Below are 24,846 nucleotides of genomic sequence, written 5' to 3'. Positions count from 1 at the left end.
TCGTGGCGTTCCCTGTCTGTTGAAATAGAAGTATGTATTAATGTATCAGTGTTTGTGTTCTCGTCCCCCAGTCCCCCAGCCCCCTGCTAACATGGAGGAGACGTCCAGCATATCATTGTAAAGACATCTAGAGCAGGACATCTCAATGCCCCCTGACTGGAAGACCAACGCTGCCTGGTTACAATGGTAAACACACACACACACACATACACACACACACACACACACACACACACACACACACACACACACACACACACACACACTCAGACATACAAACCGCCACAGATGGGATGCATACATACACTATGCACAAACACACACACACAATCCTCTATTGCTTATCCAAGTTGATGCTGTCTTCAGAAAGTGAACTGCTGCTAGTTAACCTGTCAAAGACCATGTGGTGCTCTTTGTTTCATAACTTTGTGCACGGATGCTTGTGTACGCTTGACTGGCGAGGGCACGGTGGGTGGGGGTGTATGGCTCAACAAGGCTGCGAGCCCAGTGTGCCTGGAGATTCTACCAAGCGGGCAGTTTCAAAGACGAGTAAAACTCTGTGTGTGTGTGTGTGTGTGTGTGTGTGTTGTGTGTGTGTGTGTGTTGTGTGTGTGTGTGTGTGTGTGTGTGTGTGTGTGTGTGTGTGTGCGGTGTATGGGCTGTATCAGAATGGAGGTGGTTGACAGAAGTAAAAAGAATAATTGAGAGAGTTTTTTTTTTTTTTGGATTGTTTTATCTTTGAGTTGTTTTTTCTCGCTGTTTGTCAAAAGAACTGCTTCTTCAGCACCAATAAAAGCAAAGTGTTTAGGGCTTTTTGTGAGGGCTGCTTTCATAAAATTTGCCATGTGTTGTGGACTACTACCCTGCATGCAAAGTTTTTCCCCCCACCACACAGACTTTGAGAGACATGGCAGACATCCTATAGGATGTCAAGATTAGAAATAAATATATGGACACATTTTTATATTCCCATTTGCCCTCCTTTGGCTCCCTAACTAAGAAAAATTGGGCAACACTAGACGCAGCAGCTGATATATTGATGTGTTAAAAGATAACAACCAAAAACTGTCAAAAAGTCCTCTCAATAACTATTTATTACAGGAACGCTTTATGTTCTCTGAAATGTACGATTGTGTAATCTCGAGATTTAAAGGGAAAACTCACAGACGTTTAACTTTATCTTGGCCTGTCTGCAACAGGGACAGCAGATATCTGCACCTCTGGAGCGGCAGTTAAACCGAGTCTCCAGCTGCCAGCTTGACGTATCGTGGCGTCAGTTGACGGCCAAAAGAACTACGGCCTGGGCATCCGGGTAGTGTAGCAGTCTATTCCGTTGCATATCAACACAGGGATCACCGGTTTGAATCCCTCTGTTACCTCCGGCTTGGTCGAGTGTTCCCTACAGATACAATTGGCCATATCTGGGGTCTGGGGCGCCTGTTCAGGGGGGAGGGGGAACTGGGGGGAATAGGGTGACCCTCCTACATGCTACATCCCCCTGGCGAAACTCCTCACTGTCAGGTGAAAAGAAGCGGCTGGTGACTCCACATGTATCGGAGGAGGCATGTGGTAGTCTGCAGCCCTCCCCGGATTGGCAGACGAGGGGTGGAGCAGTGGACCAGGACAGCTCAGAAAATAGGTTAATTGGCTGGATGCAATTGGGGAGGAAAAGGGGGAAAAATCCAAAAAGAAAAACTACAGCCCAGCAGAGTTTCTAACATCTAGTCTACATTAAACTCGCTGTTCAGAAACACGTACTGGTTCTCCCTGCTAAGCTCCATTTCCGATGGTGGGAAATGATGTCCCACAACCCTAGTGCAGAGGATTTTTTGGACATCAATACAGAGGCTTATGCTCAATGCATTCTGGTATGTGTAGGCACTGTGGGAAAGGACCTCTGTGAGCAGGATAACACAGATTTCTCCATCAATATAGTTCACAGAGAGGACAGTTCACTACAGTACTCACCAGTACTGTTTGCACATTCATAAAACCCATCAGCAAAATGTCACTTCAAGAACAAAAATAAACAATGGCGTTCTCGAAAAATGCTGTAGTTTGCTTATTTGAAAACTCTATTGTACTTGGTTGGCAAACTAACTGGTGAATTAATTGGAGAGCAAATGATGGATGATTGGACTAATGGTCCCGTGTGTTTCATAGTCAGCCACCTGTATGGCTTTGGACTGATGGATGCTGAGGCCATGGTGAAGGAGGCAGAGCGATGGAAGCAAGTCCCCTGCCCAGCACATTTGTGTGGAGAGTGCAGACCGACAGATAAAGGTAGAGAAAGAACACATATGCACACACTCACACACACACACACACACGCACTGCTTCTGTCTCTCTCCCTCATCCCCTCCCCCTTCCTCTCTGTCTTTCATCTTTCATTTCATTGTCATTTTTTCTCACCCTTATGCACCTGTGTGTGTGTGTGTGTGTGTGTTGTGAGAGAGAGAGAGAGAGAGAGAGAGAGAGAGGGAGATGAGAGAGAGAGACGAGAGAGAGAGACGAGAGCAGAGAGAGGAGAAGAGAGAGGAGAGAGAGAGAGAGAGGAGAGAGAGGAGAGAGGGGGAGAGAGAGAGTTGTGCAAGCAATACCTTGATAGGGGCTAAGATTAGTTCTGGCAGCATGGTTCTCACAAAAGATCTTAAACACACGACACACACACACACACACACACACACACTCACACACACACACACACACACACACACACACACACACACACACACACACACACATACACACACACACTCAGACACAGGACACAGAGCCAGGGCTTCCCAGCTTGTTATTCTCGATGCAGCTGGAAGCTTGAGCAGTGCTCTGTGTTAAGCTTGGTGAGCACGGGCCCTGTTTCTGGAGGTTATTTTTGCTCTCAGGCTGACTAGTGACCAGTGGCTGTAGCGTAATCTGTGCCTTTCTGGCTGTTCTGCTTGGCCTCAAAAGTCAGTCCATATGAGGCTTATGTAAAGTCCACCTCGTGTCAGGCAGGCGTGCTCTGGCCTCTGTGTTTTGGGTTAATTTGGCCGTAGTGAAATTCCTGGAATCTGACTGTCAGCTGAAAGAATTGAAAACATCAGTTCACTTTCTTCACGTTTTTGTGTAATGGAGGGAGGTGGTTCACAGGTAGGCTGCAAGAGAAGTTCCCAAAACATTCTCATACCATAGACCCTAAGATAGACACAAATCAGGCCACAGTACCTCACTGGATAGCATTTTGCCTCAGGGTCTCTTGTGTAGCGGGATTGAGGCAAAGTGGACTTCGTGGAATTCCATGGCGATCTTACACTAGTCCAAAAGTTATATGAATTGAGCATTCGTACATTTGTCCAATAACTGAGAGGTGGGTATTGTCAAGAATATAATGACCTTTCATTTTTATGGTTCAGTGATGTATTACAAAGATATGGACAATATGTGTGAAGTGGCCAATTATCGTAAATGACAGACAAAAAATCCTGAAAGTCTGTATTCAATATTCTCTGAAAAAAAATCTCTGCAGACGGCTTAGAAACAGGTTACAGGGGCATTCCAGGTAGCGTAGCACTCTATTCCGTTGCCTACCAACATGGGGATTGCAGTTCAAATCCTCGCGTTACCTCCGGCTTGGTCGGGGCGTCCCTCCAGACACAATTGGGCGTGTCTGCGGGGTGGGAAGCTGGATGTGGGTATGTGTCCCCGGTCGGTGCACTAGCGCCACCTCTGGTCGGTCAGGGCACCTGTTCAGGGGGGAGGGGGGAACTGGGGGGATAGCGTGATCCTCCCACGCGCTGTGTCCCCCTGGTGAAACTCCTCACTGTCAGGTGAAAACAAGCGGCTGGTGACTCCACATGTATCAGAGGAGACATGTGGTAGTCTGCAGCCCTCCCCGGCTCGGCAGAGAGGGTGGAGCAGCGAACAGGGACGGCTCAGAAGAGTGGTTGGCCAGATACAATTGGGGAGAAAAGGGGGAAACATTTTTAAAAAAAAAGAAAAGAAATAGGTTACAAATATTCTCCAACAAACCTTCTCTGGATGTAAGTAAGTAAGTAAAATTTTGTACATATATAGCACTTTTAAAAACACACAGTTACAAAGTGCTTTACACTCAATACAGAAAATATGAATAAATACATAAATAAAATTGAATGAATGTAAAAACGTGTGCTTGCATGCCGTATGAGTAAAAAAAGATGGAGTAAAAGTGGTGTGAGAGAAAAGTCATGTGTGTCTGTGTACATTTAAAAACCATATACATTTTGTCTTTTTTCCTCTACTATTTTGTGCAGCTTGCCTGTGTAGATGCATTTGTGTGTGTGTGTGTGTGTGTGTGTGTGTGTGTGTGTGTGTGTGTGTGTGTGTGTGTGTGTGTGTGTGTGTGTGTGTGTGTGTGTGTGTGTGTGTGTGCGTGTACGTAGATTACACTAGTGTATGTTTTTTTTTCCTATGGTTCTCCCTTGTGTTATTGCGCCCTGAGCTTGCTACATAACTCCAACCTTACCATCATTGCTGTGTTCCCACACACCCTCTGGCTGGCCCCTCTGTGTGAGTTTGGTAATGTCCTGGTCTGCAATGGCTTGCTTCACTCCCCGTTGGATCACATGCAAGGAAAACTGCCTGATCTGTGTGTAATCAGGCTGGTCCTAATCGGCTCTGCATCTGCTCTGCTCAGTCCCATGCGTACAGTTCAGATATCTGTGTAGTGTTGTTGAGAAGCTGGAGCTGTGATGTCAGCCCCGGTCTCCCCAACCATTACTTCTGTCAGCTTTTCAATCAGTAATCGACTACCTCTGGAAGAGACAATCGGTGATTTTTTTTCCCTGTTATTCCATGGCTTATGTATTAGCAAATCCAAGTGTGTTCTGATGTTTTCAATGTTTTTAGCATTGTGTATTTATACTGGCTATTGGTCCCCCAGCTATCATCACTGTCAGCCTTTCAATCAGTAATCGAGTATTGCTGGAAGATGAAGTGACACTGACTAGCCTGGAGCAAGGACAAGTTGAGTGGCAGATCTTGATTGTCTATTACTTTACATGGTGCTGGCTTTCTCAGACAGCAGGTTCTACGGGGGGACACACACACACCACCTTTAAATTAACCTGCTTCAAGAGAGCTGTTTTTTTTACTTTATTTGTTTCATTCTTAAGAGACATCACTCTTACGCCAATCAAATACACCACAATGGTCTGCAGGCATGTGGGTGATATTAGTTATCTGATTCAAATTTTCCATTATAAATCAGGTTCAAGAAAATGGGCAAGAAAACTGCTGTTGCACATTGCTGTTAGCTTATGTCGGCCTTTCATAAAAAGCCACGTTTAGCTGATAAACTCATCAATAAAACTGTCCACAGAAAGAAACATCATCACTAATTTTTTTCTTTTTTCCCCCTTTTTCTCCCCAATTTGTACTTGGCCAATTACCCCACACTTTCGAGCTGTTCCGGTCGCTGCTTCACCCCCTCTGCCGATCCGGGGAGGGCTGCAGACTACCACATGCCCCCTCCAATACATGTGGAGTTGCCAGCCACTTCTTTTCACCTGACAGTGAGGAGTTTTGCCCGGGGGACATAGCGTGTGGGAGGGTCACGCTATTCCCCCCAGTTCCCCCTCCCTCCCGAACAGGCACCCCGACCGACCAAAGGAGGCACTAGTGCAGCGACCGGGACACATACCCACATCCGGCTTCCCACCTGCAGACATGGCCAGTTGTGTCTGTAGAGATGCCCAACCAAGCCAGAGGTAACACGGGGATTCGAACCGGCGAGCCCCGTGTTGGTATGAAATGGAATAGACCGCTACGCTACCCGGACACCCCATCAATAATTTTTGATATGACTTTGTTCACACTGGACCTGTGAAAGAAAGATCAACAGGGTGGGGGTGGGGGGGGGGGGTCACTCGTTAGAATTTCCTTCTAGGTCTGGAAAGGCCTTTCTTGGTTTGATCACAAGTAACTTTGTTTAGTTATCATAAAGACTATGGGGTAACTCTTTTTAACAGTTTTGTTCCAGCCACGTCTAAAAAATGCATTCCAAGGAGTCTTTTATTTTTTGCACCTCTAAAGATGATCTTAACTGCTAGATTTATTGGATAGCAGTACAGGTTACATTAATTTTCCTCTGCATCAATGAACATCTGTATAGTATCATTTACGGCCCCAAAAAACATCTACGCCACAGTTGTAAGCCTAAAAAACATTGTAATAGCATGGATTCCAATACAAAGCCAGAAAAGGCATATCATTGTCTCTAATTTGGAGGGGAGAAGTTAAGAGACATAAATTACCGTGATTCCTTTTATAATTTTTTTGCCAACAGAGATAATTTGCCAGCTAGGTTTTAGTTTCCAGTAAAAGAGTAATGTTCTTCTGTCTCTGATCCAGAGTTGCAGACTTGTTGAGTTGGTCCAGGCACGGACGAGCTCCACTTGCTATTGCTGTAGAATGGCAACTTATTAGTCTCTATCAAGGCCCAGAGCTAGCAAGATGATATCCAGTACCTCATGCATTGGATCAGGCCACTGGTATTTTCTTTCTGTTATTGTATGGTTCATATAGTAGATCATACCTCAGTTGTTCCTCACTGGGCTGTTAGAAACTAAGGGAAGGCCCGATAGCCAATCCAAATATCTGTTAGCTCTTTGCATAGCAGACAGAACAAATAACATTGTTCTTGTTTGTTTCTGGCTCATGCTGCCCAGTTTCCATGGCACAAAACTATTGTCTTGGAAAGTTGAGTTTTTGGATAAAAACTGGCTTTTCTTTTCATGTGTTTCTACATTTATTGACTCAGTAATGGTGTTTTCTTACTTACATATTTGAAGAAGTAGCATATATCAAAAGAAGGATGCATACCTTGTAAGGAGCAAAAAAATGCTTTTCATGTGTAAACCCCCACCCCATGCCTTTTATTTCTGGAGCAAACTTTCTCATACCAGCAAATAATGAAATGTGCTATCATCTGAGATGTTATTTATGTTTTAGAAAGCCATGGTAACAGATTTCAGCCAATATTGTCCCTTTGCCAGCAGAAAATCTTTGAGTATCATCACGTTTTTAAGTTTGGTTTGTCTCCTCCTTGATAATGGAGCAACTATGCACAGCACCATTTCACAATAGTTTGGTCAAAATCAGAACATATAAATTCTCTTTACATCAGATTTAATGTGTCACTGTCTGACTTCTGCCTTTTCAGTGGTTTGAATGGCCTCCTTGTTGTTTCAGAACTATCCGTTCCGAGCATGTGGTGCGTTCTGTGTACAAGGCGACGGGCTGCACTGACAACCCAAACCACCATGTGATCTACCTTGAGCATGTGGTCGTACGCATTACAATCACACATCCTCGCCGTGGGGACCTGTCAATAAACCTCACCTCACCCTCCGGGACCAAGTCTCAGCTGCTTGCCAACCGGTAAACATGATTTGTTTATATATTTAAAAAAAAAATATATATATATAGTAGCTCACAAAATTGAGTACAAATTTGGCAGACTTTTTATTGCAACTTTAAAGCAGCTTCATTAGAAGTACAGGCCTTGAGTTTATTATAGAAGAGATATTCAGGTGAGTTGTGTGCAAGTGCAAAACTATTGTTGCATGAAAACAAGGTAACATTGTTTGACGATTTCTCAAAAGGGTAACAACAAAAGTGCGTACACCCTAATTAGAATATGTACAAATGTCAATATTTTGTGTGAGCCTCACTGATTTTTTTGACAGCCTCAATTCTACTGGGCATAGAGTTAGCCAGAGTTGCATATGTCTCAACTGGGATGTTCTGCCACTCCTCTGCAATGGCCTATTGGAACTGCTGGAAGTTTGACACCCGACAATGCTGCACCTTGTGTTTCAGTATGCCCCAGAGGTGTTCGGTGGTGTTAAACTCTGCCGACATGCTTGGCCACTCAATCACTTTCACCTTCCTTCCTTTCTTTTTTTTGGACCCCCCCCCCCTTTTCTCTCCAATTGTATCCAGCCAATTACCCCGCTCTTCTGAGCTGTTCCAGTCATTGCTCCACTCCCTCTGCCAATCCGGGGAGGGCTGCAGACTACCATATGCCTCCTCCGATACATGTTGAGTCACCAGCCGCTTCTTTTCACCTGACAGTAAGGAGTTTTGCCAGGGGGATGTAACGCGTGGCAGGATTGCGCTATTCCCCCCTGTTCCTCCTCCCCCCTGACCAGGCGCCCCAATCAGCCAGAGGAGGTGCTAGTGCAGTGACCAGGACACATACCCACATCCGGCTTCCCACCCGCAGACATGGCCAGTTGTGTCTGTAGGGACATCCGACCAAGCCGAAGGTAACATGAGGATTCGAACCGGCGATCCCCGTGTTGCTAAGCAATGGAATAGACCGCTATGCTACCTGGATGCCCTCTTTCACCTTCCTCTTCTTTAGAAAAGCAGGCCTCTGCTTGGCACAAACGCTCCGGGTCAATGTTTTGCTGAAATACAGCTTTTTGACCAAGCTTTCACAGAGAGGGTATCCTCTTCTCCTTCAAAATGTCACAATAAATTGTGGAATCCATAATTCCATTAATTAAGTTGAGCTCTCCAGTACTGGAAGCACTCACACAGCCCCAAACAAGGACACTGCCACCATCGTGCTTGACAGTAGGGATGACGCATTTGTCTCGGTACTGTTCATCATGTCGCCGCTATACACACTGTACACTGGGAGCCAAACAAGTTGATCTTTGTTTCATCAGACCACAGGACATGCTGCCAGTAGTCTAGGGTCCTGGATCTGTGTGCCTCAGTGAACTGCAGGTGACCCTGCTTGTGGACTGGTTTGAGTAAAGTGGACGACATCCATTCAAGTCTACCTGGCGGAGTCTGCAACATGTGACTTGTGCACTTACAGGCTGGTTAGATGTGGCGGAAACCCCTTCGTTAATACTGGCAGCACTTAGGCCTCTCCTGGAGAGCCAGACTGCAATCTTGGCAGACAGAACGTGCGGTCATCTTCTTAGGTCTGTCTATGTGACTGATTCTCTGTTGTGTGATTCTTAGAAATTCTCTGTATTACCCTGGGCACTGTGTTGAAGCTTAATTTTAAGGATGCACTGATCTTTCTGTATGCTTTGCCATCTTTATGAAGGGCAACAATCTTGTCTTTGAGATCTTCAGAGAGTTGTTTGCCATGAGGTGCGATACTGATTACTTCTACAGGATTTTAAGGAAAACATTTCTTCAGACAACACTTTTATGATTTCAGCATGTCTTTTAACATTTCTACTTTGCTGTTACCCTTTTGAGAAATATTTAAAGTGTTACCTTGTTTTCTTGCAACAATAGTTTTACACTCACACACAATTCATTGAATGTCTCTTGTATAATAAACTTAAGGCTAGTGCTTCTAAAAGCAGCTGCTTTGAAAAATGCAATGAAAAGTTAGCAAAATTGTGAAGGGTATGCTCACTTCTGTGATCTTGTGTGTGTGTGTGTGTGTGTGTGCGCGTGTATGCGTGCGTGTGTGTGTGTGTGTGTGTGTGTGTGTGTGTGTGTGTGTGTGTGTGTGTGTGTGTGTGTGTGTGCATATATGATATACACCGATCAGCCAAAACACTGAAACTACTGAAAGGTGAAGTGAATAACATTGATCATTATTATAGGTTATTTGTATGTGAATGGGTGAATGTGAGGCATATATTGTAAAGCACTTTAAGTGGTAAGTAGACCAGAAAAGCGCTATATAAATGCAGTCCATTTACCATTATCTCATTATAGTGGTACGTGTCAAAGGGTGGGATATATTAGGCAGCAAGTGAACAGTCAGTTCTTGAGGTTGATGTGTTGGAAGCAGGAAAAATGGGCAAGCATAAGGATCTGAGTGACTCTGAAAAGGGCCAAAATGTATTGGCTAGAGGCCTGGGTCAGAGCATCTCCAAAATGGCAGGTCTTGTTGGATGTTTCCAGTATGCAGTGGTCAGTACCTCCCAAAAGTGGTCCAAGGATGGGCAACTGGTGAGCCGGGGACAGGGTCATGGGTGCCCAAGGCTCATTGATGCGTGTGAGGAGCAAAGGCTAGCCCTTCTGGTCAGATCTGAATGCTGAAAAAGTTAATGCTGGTTATGATAGACAGGTGTCAGAACACAGTGCATCACAGCTTGCTGCGTATGGGGATGCGGAGCCGCAGACTAGTCAGTAACCATTATGACCCCTTTCCACCACCAAAAGCGCCTACAACGGGCACGTGAGCATCAGAACAGGATCATGGAGCAATGGAAGAAGGTGGCCTGGTTTCATGACTCACGTTTTTTTTTTACATCGTGTGGATGGCTGGATGTGTGTGTATTGTTTACCTGGGGAAGAGATGGCACCAGGGTGCACTATGGGAAGAAGACAAGCTGGTGGAGGCAGTGTGATGCTCTCGAAAATGTTCTGCTGGGAAACCTTGGGTGCTGGCATTCATGTGGATGTCACTTTACACATAGCATGTACCTAAATATTGTTGCAAACAATTGACACCCCTTCATGGCAACGGTATTCCCTGATGGCAGTGGCCTCTTTCAGCAGGATAATGCACCCTGCCACACTGCAAAAATTGTTCAGGAATGGTTTGCGGAACATGACAAATAGTTCAAGGTGTTGCCTTGGCCTCCAAATTCCCAAGATCTCAATCCAAGCGAGCATATGTGGGATGTGCTGGAAAAACAAGTCTGATCCATGGAGGCCCCACCTCACAACTTACAGGACTTGAAGGATCTGCTGCTATCGTCTTGGTGCCAGATACCAGAGGACACCTTCAGAGGGCTTGTGGAGTCCATGCCTTGATGGGTCAGAGCTGTTTTGGCAGCACAAGGGGGACCAACACAATATTTTGGCTGATTGGGTAGTGTGTGTGTGTGTGTGTGTGTGTGTGTGTGTGTGTGTGTGTGTGTGTGTGTGTGTCTGTGTGTGTCTGTGTGTGTCTGTGTGTGTGTCTGTGTCTGTGTGCATATATATTCATTCATTCATTCATTCATTCATCTTCAGCCGCTTTTCCGGGGTCGGGTCGCGGTGGCATCAAGCTAAGTAGGGCACTCCAGATGTTCCTCTCCCCAGGATTGCCCTTCAGCTCCTCCTGGGGGATCCCAAGGCATTCCCAGGCCAGATTGGACATGTAGCCCCTCCAGTGAGTTCTGGGTCTACCCTGGGGTCTCTTCCCAGTTGGCTGTGCCTGGTAAACCTCCAAAGGAAGGCGCCTAGGAGGCATCCTAATCAGATGCCCGAACCACCTCAACTGGGTCCTTTCAACACGAAGGAGCAGCAGCTCTACTCCGAGCTCCCTCCGGATGCCCGAGCTCCTCACCCTATCTCTGAGGCTGAGCCCAGACACCCTATAGAGGAAACTAATTTCAGCCGCTTGTATCTGTGATCTCACCCTTTCGGTCACTACCCAAAGCTCATGACCATAGGTGAGGGTTGGAACGAAGATTGACTGGTAAATTGAGAGCTATGCCTCCCGGCTCAGCTCCCGTTTCACCACAATGGTCCGGTACAACGTTCGCATTATTGCTGATGCTGCACCAACCCGCCTGTCAATCTCTCGCTCCATCCTACCCTCACTCGTGAACAAGACTTCGAGATACTTGAACTCCTTCACTTGAGGCAACAATTCATCCTCAACCCGGAGGGAGCAATCCACCATTTTCCTAGAGAACCATGGCCTCAGACTTGGAGGTGCTAACTCTCATCCCAGCCATTTCACACTCAGCTGCAAACTGCTCCAGTGCGTGCTGGAGGTCGTGTTCTGATGAAGCCAAACAACCCACATCATCTGCGAAGAGTAGAGATGCAGTTCTGAGGTTCCCAAAATGGACAAACTCCTCACTTTGGTTGCCCCTTGAAATCCTGTCCATGAATATCACAAACAGAATCGGAGACAAGGGACAACCTTGGCGGAGTCCGACACCCACCGAAAATGTGATTGACTTTGTGCCGAGAATGTGGACACAGCTCTCACTTTGGTTATACAAGGACCAGATGGCTTGTAGCAACTGCCCCAGTACCCCATACTCCTGCAGTACCCCCCACAGAGTGCCCCGGGGTACATAAGCCTTCTCCAAGTCCACAAAACACATGTAGACTGGCTGGTCAAACTCCCATGCCTCCCTCAGAACTTCCGCAAGGATAAAGAGTCGGTCCGTTGTTCCATGGCCAGGATGGAATCCACATTGTTCCTCCTTGATCCGAGGTTCGACAATCGGTTGGAGCCTCCTTTCTAGCACCCTAGAGTAGACTTTCCCAGGGAGGCTGAGCAATGTGATGCCCCGATAATTGGAGCACAGCCTTTGGTTCCCCTTTTTAAATATCAGTCTGCCATTCCACAGGTACTGTCCCTGACGTCCACACAACACTGAAGAGGCGTGTCAACCAAAACAGCCCAACAATGTCCAGAGCCTTCAGCATCTCAGGGCGAATCTCATCCACACCTGGCGCCTTGCCCCTGAGGAGCTTTTTAACTACCCCAGAGACCTCTGCCAGGGATATGGGTGGGGCTTTCCCTGAGTCTTCAGACTCTACCTCCTCCACTGAGGACATGTCAGCCGGGTTCAGCAGCACCTCAAAGTGTTATTTCTACCTCTCGACAACATTCCCGCTCCGGCTCAACAGTTCCTCTCCTCGGCTGAACACAGCCTGAGACAAGCCCTGCTTCCCTGAGCGGCCCTGGATGGTTTGTCAGAACTTCCTCGAGCCTGCCGGAAAGTCCTCCTCCGTAGCCTCGCCGATCTCCTCCCACACCCGAGTTTTTGCTTCCGCGACCGCCGAATCTGCAGCCCGTCTGGCCTCCTGGTAGCTGTCTGCTGCTTCAGGAGACCCCTGGTCTGACCAAGTCCGAAAGGCCTCCTTCTTGAGCCTGATGGCTTCCCTCACTGCCGGTGGACACCGCCGTATATATATATATATATATATATATATATATATATATATATATATATATATATATATATATATATATAATATTTGTATAGTGATTCATCTAGACACCCAAAGTGCTTCATATTGAAGGGGGAAACTCACTTCAACCACCACCAATATGTAGCACCCACCTAGGTGATGCATGGCAACCATTTTGCACCAGAACATTCACAACACATCAATTTGAGGTGGAGAAGGAGGAATCACCGAGTGAATTTACACGGGGGGGGGATGATTAGGTGGCCAGGTTGGGAATTTTGCCAAGACACTGGGGGACCCCCTACTCGTTGCCATAAGTACCATGGGATCTTTAATGACCACAGTGAGTCCCGATCTCGGTTTAACGTCTCATCCAAAGGACATCTCCTACAGCACAGTGTCCCCATCACTGCACTGGGGCATTGGGATTTTTTGTTGTTTTTTTTTTTTTTCATTGGGACCAGAGGGAAGACTTCCCCCAGAGTCCAGAGGGAAGACTGCTTTCAAGTTTTGCCCTGCCCTCCAAATTCTCCAGAGCTCAATCAGGTTGAGCATGTGTGGGATGTGCTGGACCGACAAGTTCGATCTCGCAACTTACAGGACTTGAAAGATCTGCAGCTAATGTTTTGCTGCCAGATACCACAGGACACCTTAGGGGCCATGCCTCAGCATTTCGGCGTCGTTTTTGTGGCACATGGAAGACCAATCGCATATTAGGCAGATGGTCACAATGTTTTGGCTAATATGCTTTTGTTTACGTTAATGATCTAACTCCTTGCTCCAACAGGTTGTTTTGGACACAGGTATGTTCCACTAAGAACAACCAACACACACACACACACACTCCCCTGGGCTATAGGCCTCTTTTGGGCCTACCACATGTAGTTGTAATCTTTTTGTCTGCTTTCTTGCATTCTCTCAATTATTTTCTTTTGTGTGTGTGTGTGTGTGTGTGTTGTCCATGAGTAAATATTAATGCTATCTCTTTTGAACAATACTGGGTATAAAGTTAGCAGCACCTCATGCTGACCACAACCTTGTGCAATATATGTCTACAGCTAAAGGACTATGGCTGCAGCTTACATGATTGCAATTGCTTGCACAGGTACTTTCTTTGCGCTGTGTCTTTACTTGATGTCTCTGCATAATTTGTGTGTGCATTACTGCACTCACATGTCATGTTTGCTTGCAGGTCTGAATGTGTGAGTTTGTGAACATGTTATCCTGTTGTCCAGGTTGTTCGACCATTCCATGGAAGGGTTTAAGAATTGGGAGTTTATGACCACTCACTGCTGGGGGGAGAAGGCAGCAGGAGACTGGATACTAGAGATCCATGACTCACCATCTCAGCTCCGCAGCCAGAAAGTGCCAGGTACTGAAAGTACTACTAACAAAACAGAAAAATCTCAATAAGTGATATAAGATTTGAAGAATGAGCTACTATGCTGATTACAACAGTCTGCACAGGTTGAAATTTGCTTAGGTCACATTTCTGTGTTTCTCTATATCTTTTAGTTTACAAATAATCAGTGTTTTGGCTTAAAACAAGGCACAATTCTCTTTACAGTTAGAGTAAAGATCCACCACCTTGACATAGAGGGGCTTAGTTGTTAGCAAGTACACAGGATTTTGCAGCACCTTGACTGCCTTACTCTTCTGTGACTGACATAGTCATAGGCGGAAATCACGGGGGGGGGCACGACCCCCGTATCCTGGGAAAAATATGATATCCCCCCCCAATATTTCGCCCTTGACATACAGCACTACTTTTGGTGTCCCACTCAGGAATTGTGCTTGAGAAAATTTCATGTAATTGTCCCCTCCAAAGTTGATATCAGATTTACGCCCCTGGACAGTGTAACTTAACATTCATGTGACAAAATAGAGTACCATATGTAGAGACTATACAAACAATACAACCTGTTCTTGTATAATAAAAAGAATCACCGGCATAACAGTTGCAGGGTACTTGGTGTTTATCTAGTGTAATTGTTGTCATGCACTTTGGTAGTACTTAACCTAAGTTCTTTACACTATGGTAGCTGAAAATACCTTGGGATGTGGGGCATCCGGGTAGTGTGTCAGTCTATTCTATTGCCTACCAACACAGGGCTTGCCAGTTCGAATCCCCACGTTACCTCTGGCTTGGTTGGGTGTCTCTACAGACACAATTGGCCATATCTGCGGGTGGGAAGCCGGATGCGGATATGTGTCCTGGTTGCTGCACTAGTGCCACCTCTGGTCGGTCAGGGTGCCTGTTCGGGGGGGGGGACTTGGGGGGAATAGCGTGATCCTCCCACGTGCTAGGTCCCCCTGGCGAAACTCCTCACTGTCAGGTGAAAAGAAGTGGCTGGCGACTCTACATGTATCGGGGGAGGCATGTGGTAGTCTGCAGCCCTCCCGGGCTCAGCAGAGAGCAGCAACCGGGATGACTCGGAAGAGTGGGGTAATTGGCTGTGTACAACTGGGGAGAAAAAGGGGGTGGGGCTAGGAGAGTTAAATGACTTGTAGCTTAGAGCTTAAGATATTTATCAATTGCTCCTCTAATGAATAAAAATGGCAGTTGTAGACATGAAGCAGTATTCTTTACCATGTCATTGCAGCACCAAAACTTAATATTAGGGCAGCTGACAATCAGGGAAAGACCAGATGACGGCCTGGAAAGACTGCTGACAGGAGGGAATAGACCCCAACGGGGCCGGTATGGGCTAGCGACTCATACTAGCAGGATCCAACGCTAGTTAGCGTTCCTGGATCCACCCAATATTGCTACGAAAACTTTAAGGAGAAGAATACCCCCAGAGTCTGCGAGAGCGGGGGCACAAGATGACTCACAGGTGGATTACATGGTAACGGAACAAGGAAAGGATTTGACAACGAGTCGGATGACCAGCACTGCAACTGATGGATCATCAGCACTGGCAGGACAAAAGCTGCACAGCTGCATCTCTGGCTGGTCAAAGGTTACATCAGTGAAGGGTCTTAAGATCCATCAAGGCAAAAAGAAGTGCCTTAGTGAGCTCGGTAAGGGGCCTCGCATTGACCAATACTTCTTAAGAAGTAGGCCAAATCAGTCGAGTGAAGCCCGGAGGCAGGAGAACCCCCACAGTCCTCAGGGTATCAGCACCCCAGACGAAGCTCAACGTTGCATAGACCCTCCAGTGGACTCCGGTCTGGAGCCCGGCCAGCCACAGCTAGCAGCAGAGAAGAAGATGGAAGGAAGAAAACCTCAAATCCTTTGGCCCAAGTCCAGCCAGAAGATTGAGTGGGAGACCATCAACTCTGACCTTGTCCTCTTACTAGAAGGTCAAAAGGGAACAGTTGAAAGAAAACTGGAGAACATGGGAGCCATCATTTACAGCTATGGCGTAGAGAGATTTGGAGTGAAGGAGAAGATACCCAGTAGGCAGAAAGACCCTTCAACCCAGCCCAAATCCAGGAGACAGCGGGAAATTGACAGGTTGGTGAAGGAGAGAAGACAACTGAGGAAGCAGTGGAGGAAGGCCACAGAGGGAGAGAGGGTTGGGCTTGACGCACTGCAGGCTGAAATAAAGCAGCATTTGACAAAGCTGCGAAGAGCAGAACACCTCAGACGACAGCATAAGAGGAAAGAACGGGCTAGGACTCGTTTCTACAGCAACCCTTACAGCTTTGTCAAGAGCCTTTTTGACAGCAAGAAAAATGGGAGCCTTAGAGTCCCCATACGAGATCTGGAAGAGCACCTAAAGAAGACCTACTCTGATGTCCGGAGACATGAGCCAGTCACCATCCCGGATGACATGCCACCAATTCACCCACCTGACCACCATATGGACACAAGACCCCCCACATGGAGCGAGGTGGAGAGGACGGTAAAGCAGGCAAGATCGATGTCAGCTCCTGGGCCCAATGGTATTCAGTATAGACTCTGTAAGAACACTCCTGGAGTCCTGAAATACCTCTGGAAGCTGATGAAAGTGGCATGTCAGAAAAGAGTCATACCCAGGGCATGGCGAAGAGCAGGAGGCATTCTGATCCCCAAGGAAAAGAACTCTTCCTGCATCAGCCAGTTTCGCCAGATCAGCCTTCTTAATGTAGAGAGAAAGATATTTTTTAGTGTGATTGCCCAAAGGCTCTCCACATTCCTGCAAAGAAACAACTTTGTTGATACATCAGTGCAGAAAGCCGGGATCCATGGCTTCTCAGGATGTCTGGAGCATGCTAATATCATCTGGCACCAGATACAAGCTGCCAAGAAAGAATGGAGAGACCTGCACGTGGTTTTCTTAGACCTTGCCAACGCTTTTGGATCAGTTCCTCACAAGATCCTGTGGACGGCGTTTGATTTTTTCCATGTCCCCAAAAATATCACAGAGTTGGTCAAGACCTATTTTCAGGATCTCCAGTTCTGTGTCACAACACAGAACACCACCACCACTTGGCATTATGGCGGGCTGCACTATTTCCCCCCTGGCATTCATCATGGCAATGGAGCTCGTCATCCGTGCATCTCGATGGGTGGTGGGAGGCGAAAGGTCCAGGAATGGCCTGCGTCTTCCACCAATCCGGGCGTACATGGATGACTTGACCACCATAGCAACAACAAAACCATGCACCAGGCGCCTGCTGCAGAAACTCCAGGAGAACATCAAGTGGGCACGAATGGAGTTTAAACCAAGCAAATCTTGCAGCATCTCCATTGTCAAAGGCCAACTAGCAGATGAACGGTTCTGCATTAGTGATCAACCAATCCCCACGGTCCGGGAGAAGCCCATCAAGAGCCTCGGACGGTGGTACAATGCAGACCTCAAAGACACCCAGCAACTGGAGCAACTTCGCCAGGATACAATCAGTGGCCTCAGGCAAATCAACAACACTGCACTGCCCGGGAAGTTGAAGCTTTGGTGCTTTCAGTTTGGGCTGCTACCCCGACTCATGTGGCCAATAACCATGTACGAAGTCTCACTATCTCATGCCAATTGCTTGGAGAGGCTAGTGAACTCGCAGGTGAGGAAGTGGCTTGGACTGCCAAGGTGCCTCAGCAGTGTTGGACTCTACGGCAATGGAGCCCTCGCACTGCCAATTTCCAGCCTGGTTGAGGAATTCAAATGTGCCAAAGTGAGGCTGGACATGTCCCTCACAGAATCCCGAGACCCAATAGTGAGAGGAGTTGCTCCAACCCTAGCAACAGGGAAGAAATGGACCCTGGCTGCAGCTGTACTGGAGGCGAAATCTGCCCTCCGCCACCGAGACGTAGTAGGCCATGTTCAACAAGGCAGAGGTGGCCTTGGCCTGGGAATAAAAACACCTACCTGGCAAAAGGCGACTACTACCGAACGGCGAACTATGGTGGTTGAGGAGGTCCGCCGACAGGAAGAAGCAGCCAGATGTGCTAAAGCCGTAGCACAAGCCAAACAGGGTTGCTGGATGAGGTGGGAGGGTGTTGAAAAGAGGAAACTCACATGGAGTGAGCTCTGGAGCATGGAATCAAACAGGCTGAGTTTCATCATCAAGGCCACATATGATGTCCTGCCCTCTCCCATAAATCTAAATCTCTGGTTTGGAGAGAATCCATCTTGCTCCCTGTGTACAGCCCCAGCAACCCTCAAGCATATCTTGATTGGCTGCAAGACCAGCCTTACCCAAGGCAGATACACCTGGCGACACAATCAGGTGCTCAGGTGCTTGGCAGCTGAACTCGATTGCAAGAGGGTTTCCATCAATGCCCAACCCTTCAACAACCAGGAAGGGCCCCGGCGGTTCCCAGCTTTCATTCGAGAGGGGGATAAACTGAAGGCCAACCCTTCACTTCCCAACTTAGGCTCACTAAACTCAGCCAGGGATTGGGAAATGTGAGTGGACTTAGGCCAGAAGCTCATCTTCCCGACAGAGATCGCAACAACCACCTTGCGACCAGACCTCGTCCTCTGGTCCAATTCTAACCAGCTCGCTTACATCATTGAGCTCACAGTCCCCTGGGAGGATGCAGTCGATGAAGCGTACGAGCGTAAGAAGCTGCAGTACGCCAACCTAGCAGCCGAAGCAGAGGACAGAGGTTGGAAGGTGAAGGTGCGCCCTGTGGAGGTGGGTTGTAGGGGCTTTGTTGCCAGCTCCACAGCAAAACTCCCGAGGGAACTAGGAGTCAGGGGGCAGGCCCACAGGAGAGTGATCAAAGAGCTAGCAAACACTGCTGAGAGGACTAGCCACTGGATCTGGCTCAAAAGGAGAGACGCCGTCTGGGCTGCCAGGGTGAACAGCTAACCACAGGTCACACACCCAGGACCGATCAACCTGTGGTGGGCCTGCCTCAGCGGAGGGTGTCTTGTGATAAAAGGCCGAAACACCCTGTGATGCTGAGGTACACAACTGATGATGTGTCCTGGTGGTGGCAATGTCACCTTGGCAGACATCTCCAGTTTGATCTCCACTGAATCTGTTGCAGTGCAAACACTAGGGATTTTAACAACCAGTCCTTTTTTTGAATCTTACTCAGCTTGATATTATGTTTGCTACATTGACAATAAGTAAGAGGAAAGTCTGGATGACATTACTTAGTAAAAAACATACACCAGTTTTTAACAATCCATAATCATTATGGCATGCTGAAGTATCGGAGATCCAATAAATCAACAGGAAAAATAGCTTTTGATAATCTTTGTATATGTAAAATGATTAGTGCTGAAACTATTATTAGATGAATTCATTCGTGGAAAAACTAAAATGTAATCCTTTTTAATCAGCTTATTGTTTGATTAATTTATAATGTAGAAATATCAAACATTTTTGGTTACAGCTTCACAAATACTAAGACTTGCCTTTTTCAAATTCATATCATAAAATCAGTACGCCAGTTTATTTGGTCAGGCTAAGTAAACAGTTAAGAGATTGCTTGGGGCTCTGGGATGTTGTGTTGGTCATTTGTCGTTATTGTTGACATTTTATGAATTAAATGAATAATGGATTAAGCAGGGTGACAATTTGATCCTGAAAATAAACACAATTGTATTCCTAAAAATTATAATCTGACATTGTTTTCTTTCAAGGCAAACTAAAAGAGTGGTCACTGGTCCTTTATGGCACCTCTGTACACCCATACTCATCTCTGCGCAATGACAAGCCCCGCTCCACAGACCTGCTGGCACCTACTGATGAGGAGTTCACAGAGGAGTACAATGGTAGGTGGATGCGGCCACAGCCATACATAAATAAATGACAGTGGCCGTGGTCGCCCCACAGTCCAGATCCATCATCACTGCTGAGGAACATGACTCTGAGGCAGCTGGTTTTTAAAATGCTGGTAATGTCACTATGACAACGGAGGATATTTCCTCATCTAGTGCAAGTGTATGACCAAACTGTGATAATAATTCCATCAAGTCCACTGATAAACATGAATGATTAATGATATTGTAAAATGTAGACCTTTCAGCTGCAGCCTCAACAGTTTGTCCTTAATCTGTTTGTCTCTAGGCCCCTGTGACTCTGAGTGCAATGAGAATGGCTGTGAGGGTCCTGGACCCCACCACTGTATCAACTGCCTCCACTATTTCCTCAAGTTCAAGAACAACACCAGGTCAGAATGTGATGATGTTCTCACAAACCATTAGAACATTATTTTGCTTTGTACTCTTAATACTTGTCCATGTTTCCCAGCTGGTGACATCAGGAGCATTCAAGTGGTTTTCTGGGTTCTGTTGGGTCCACTAATCAATATAAAGTTTATTATAGATCAGTGGTTAGGTCCCAGTTCGTGGTTCCTGCCCTGTTGAGGTCTACAGTCCTTTGTTTGATAGATATCCACTTATTACTGAACAAATGTTAAAAATATAGGGAACTATTTTCAACTTATAACTAGAAATGCTGCTTATTTACGAGCATCATTTATATTGTTTCAGGCTGCAGAGAATTGAAAATATGTAACACAAATACTTAAAATGGGAAAAATGTAAATAGATATTATCAAAGTGAATTATTATCAGGTCATTTCTGATCTAATTTTCCATCTTAAATTGTGACGTGAAGAAAATTAATTGGAAAAACTACCAAAGTTCAATACTAGATGTTGTTAACTAAATATTACCCAGACATGCAGCCAGCACTGAGGTCAGGAAAAGTCTCTGAGGGAAAAAAAAATGGCCTGGCGGCCTGTCCAGGGTGTCTCCCTGCCTGCCGCCCAGTGACTGCTGGGATAGGCTCCAGCATCCCTGCGACCCTGAGAGCAGGATAAGCGGTTGGGATACTGGATGGAGGGAACATCTTTCTTTTGACTAATTATTAATAGCACTTCACACCATTCCATAATCAAAAATAGGTCTGGACAATAATTAAGTATTATGGTTTATAGTTTATCATTTTCAAGTGGTATTATATTAAGATTAAATTCGGATATTGCCATATTATGATACACTGTTTTGTTGTCTAAGGTAATGATAATGAGTTCACATTACCTGAAAAATTTCTATTACCTGAAATTTCTCACAAAATGAGTTTTGACATATTTGAGGAAGTTTTATTTGAAAACTAGTTTTGATTTGATATTACTCTTTACATTACCAAACATTGTGACGAACTTCAGTTGGATTCTTAAATATGATATTTTTCAATATGCAGGCAGATATCTTGATATCGATATCATGTAAAATTCCATGTGCTTATTGGGATGATTCCGATATTGCCCAGCGATATCAACCTATCAACCTTGATATCAACCTTTTTTCCTAGAAAATAGACCATTTCTTTTGCTGAGAAAGGATTTTTTTTTTCCTTCACTAATTCCTTCGTGGACCTCAGTTAAATGGAGGCCGTGTGCTGGAACCCAACGGGGCTAAGAGCGCTTTTCGATCGGAAACTAAGAATGCGAATGCAAGCCATGGACAATCTAGAACAATATGAAATTCAGGAAAATCTAAATTCTCCCAAAGTTCAAGACTAATCAGGGTCTCAGCAAATTCTAGAACATTGGTTTTAACTTCCTGTAGTTTCAGAACACTGAAACAAAGTCCCAGAACACTGGGATTTTCCCCCCAAAGTTGCAGAAGACCATATTGTGTTTTTATAGCAAGTAGCAACACTGGCATAGTCATCAACGCTATAACTGGGGATTATGTGGTTTGTGTGGAATTCGACACATTTCCTTTTACCACTGTTTTAAGGTCACTGGCCACTGCTCCTCCCTCGAGCTTGTTGGCCTTGGTGTGAATGAGGTTGGGACAGGCTGCATGTGTTTGTGACCTGATTATTTTCCCGTAGTCATCCTGATAATGGAAATATTGTTTCCTGACAGCCTTATCACATTTTCACACTGCCACACCCACATTTTTGGTTGTGCGTTTGGGAGAGAAACACAGAGCGCGAGAGGATAGGCGAATGAGATTAGTGTGTGTGTTTGTACGTGCGTGCGTGCGTGTGTTTGTGTGTGTGTATTTGTGTGTATATTTGAGAGCTGAAGGTGATGAAGTGTATGCACATAGCCCCACCTCCACCATATGTACATATGTATGTGTGTGTGCATGCACACACGCTTGGGTTTGTCAGCCCTCCATTAGGATCAAAGTGTGTTGTGATTGCCTTTGTGTCATTGGGTCTCTGCACTAATAAAAGGGGACCCACGCAGGTGCATAGAGACAACCTGGGAGCATGTGGGAGTCTGGGCGCTGCCTTATCATTAGTTCACTTCTAGAGGTGCATTGCCCTTTCCTACTTCCACAGGGAGCAGTTGATGAATGAAGTTGGCAGGGCAGGGTTAAGGAAGGAGAAGGGGTGGGGGTGGTGTTTAATGTTTGTATAATTACATCCCTCTGTCTGTCTTTGATGGCCTTAACTAACTGAAGGGACTCGGGAATTGATGTAGGCGTTCTGTGTGTGTGTGTGTGTGTGTGTGTGTGTGTGTGTGTGTGTGTGTGTGTGTGTGTGTGTGTGTGTGTGTGTGTGTTGTAAATGTGGGAATATTGAAAAGATGCGATATTATGGATATGGTTAGAAATAAGGCTCAGCTAGGTTGGGGCAATTTACAGGAACATTATCAAAGTCTGTTAAATTGATGTGTGCGTCTGTGAGTTTGTGAGAGAGAGAGAGTGTGTGTGTGTATGTGTGTGGAGAAATGGTATGAGGACTGGTGGTAGTACACGTGACATGTGTTTCCTGGCTATAGAATATAGTGTGTGAATAAGGCTTAAGGAGTTCATACATGTGTGTTTTTTGTGGTCTTGAGGATTTGGGAGTTCTTTTCCACCTTAGCAAGAGTGGCTCAGCGTGAGATGAAGGGGTGATGGAGGGCTATGAAGTTATCCAACAGATGTTACACCTGTTCACCATATAACACAGGCACGCACACATTCTCTTGCTGTCTTTGTCTCGTTACAGAAACACATGCACGCGCACACACACACACACATACACACCCACAGGCGCACACACCCACAGACACACATACAAACACACACACACACACACACACATGCACACACACTTCCTGTGACCATTAATAAAGGCTCGCACCCAAACATACACACACTCCTCACTCGTTATACACTCATGTAAGTGCATGTGTGAGACACATGCTTTATATTCTGACCCTGTGAACTTTATACTGTGCTGTGCGAGAGAGGTTGTTGTTGATGAAGTATATGGTCTATTTGTATTTTATTATCAAGCTATTCAAACAGAAGCATTGGTCAGAGTGCATGTTGGTACTCAGACCCTGAACCACCAAATTGATAATATCTAAGTGCATGCAAAAGGCTCCTACCACCTCCCCTCAGGCCTTGGTCTTTCTCTTCTAATTTCAAGGATGTGCGTTTCGGAGTGTCCAAGTGGGTTCTTCCGTGACGATAGGAAGCGCTGCAAGAAGTGCTCATCGCTGTGCGAGATGTGCATCGGTAGCCGGAGTGACCAGTGCACTACATGCAGGGCGGGTTTCCATCTTAACGAGGGTTCAAACACCTGCGTCGCCAGTTGTGCTGACAGCTTCTTCCTCGATCACGGTAGGTACCCAGAGCTGTCAAGCTGCAGAGGTGAGATGATGCATCATTCACTGCCTGGCCTTGTTGGCCAGTGTTACCGAGAGCAGGTGTTTTGATGGATCTGTGTCCTCAGAACTGAAACCTATTCTACTGTTGTTGTACTCTCATAAGTCACTGTGGGATTTAAAATGCCAGCTAAATGCTTTAATGTACATATAAATTGTCTGTGTTACAATGTTCAAGATCCTAGACCCATTGGGTTTTGCTATTTTACCTGCATAAATTCATTGTCCCTCATTTCTTATGTTTTTCTTTCCATTTATTTCAATAATGTTGACTGTTTTCTCACTGTGTCGTTAAACCAAACAAAAACTAGTCTAAACTTTATTGAATATAGCTTAGTTCTGTGCAAGGGATAGCAACGTGGTACCAACAATATAGCCTTGGCAGACATCAGTGGCTCTGGTGTAACAACGGGACAGAAATTTACCAGATCTGAACACCGCTTTCATAACCTAACATACCACCTACCGGTCACAGACTTTGCTGGCTAGTCTCTTGTTGTTTGGCTGCTTGTTCTTTAAATTTTCCAGGGGTCCATAATAATTTGGCAATGTAAAGTAGGCAAGGAAAATGGTCTCCATCGCATCATGCATCGCACTACTTAACCACTTTATATTTCTTTGTTTGGTTAATTGCGTTAATTAAGGAGGTTCAAGTCCATGCAACCACAATGAAGAAATTGGTTTTCCAGTCATTTTCATCGACTAACAAAGGAACCCAATTCTGACATGTTGAACTCTTGTCCTCACAGCATTGAAGAGAAAATCTTTTAGCTCATCCATAACCTTAATGCCTCCGCAAATGATTTCCTGCTTTCCAAATATCTTAGCAGTCCTCCCACACACGCACACACACACACACACACAAACACACACACACACTCTCTCTCTCTCTCTCTCTCTCTCTCTCTCTCTCTCTCTCTCTCTCTCTCTCTCTCTCTTTCTCTCTCTCTAATTCTCCTCCTCAGCTC

At 45.9% G+C, this 24,846-nt stretch overlaps 1 protein-coding gene across 1 annotated transcript in view; it reads left to right on the top strand.

Moving 5' to 3' along the window:
* pcsk5b (proprotein convertase subtilisin/kexin type 5b) overlaps positions 1–24,846 on the top strand; it is a 102,959-nt gene that overhangs the window by 62,909 nt on the left and 15,204 nt on the right. Inside the window, 11 exon segments of the mRNA XM_056296818.1 lie at positions 80–98; positions 100–150; positions 152–175; positions 177–186; positions 2,164–2,237; positions 2,239–2,278; positions 7,209–7,401; positions 14,109–14,245; positions 19,896–20,027; positions 20,323–20,425; positions 23,641–23,834. Of these exon segments, the coding sequence (XP_056152793.1) occupies positions 80–98; positions 100–150; positions 152–175; positions 177–186; positions 2,164–2,237; positions 2,239–2,278; positions 7,209–7,401; positions 14,109–14,245; positions 19,896–20,027; positions 20,323–20,425; positions 23,641–23,834 (977 nt within the window).

Source organism: Lampris incognitus, chromosome 1 (assembly GCF_029633865.1).
Source record: "Lampris incognitus isolate fLamInc1 chromosome 1, fLamInc1.hap2, whole genome shotgun sequence".
NCBI classification, from domain to species: domain Eukaryota; kingdom Metazoa; phylum Chordata; class Actinopteri; order Lampriformes; family Lampridae; genus Lampris; species Lampris incognitus.
This window is presented reverse-complemented; position numbering and strand designations above follow the sequence as displayed.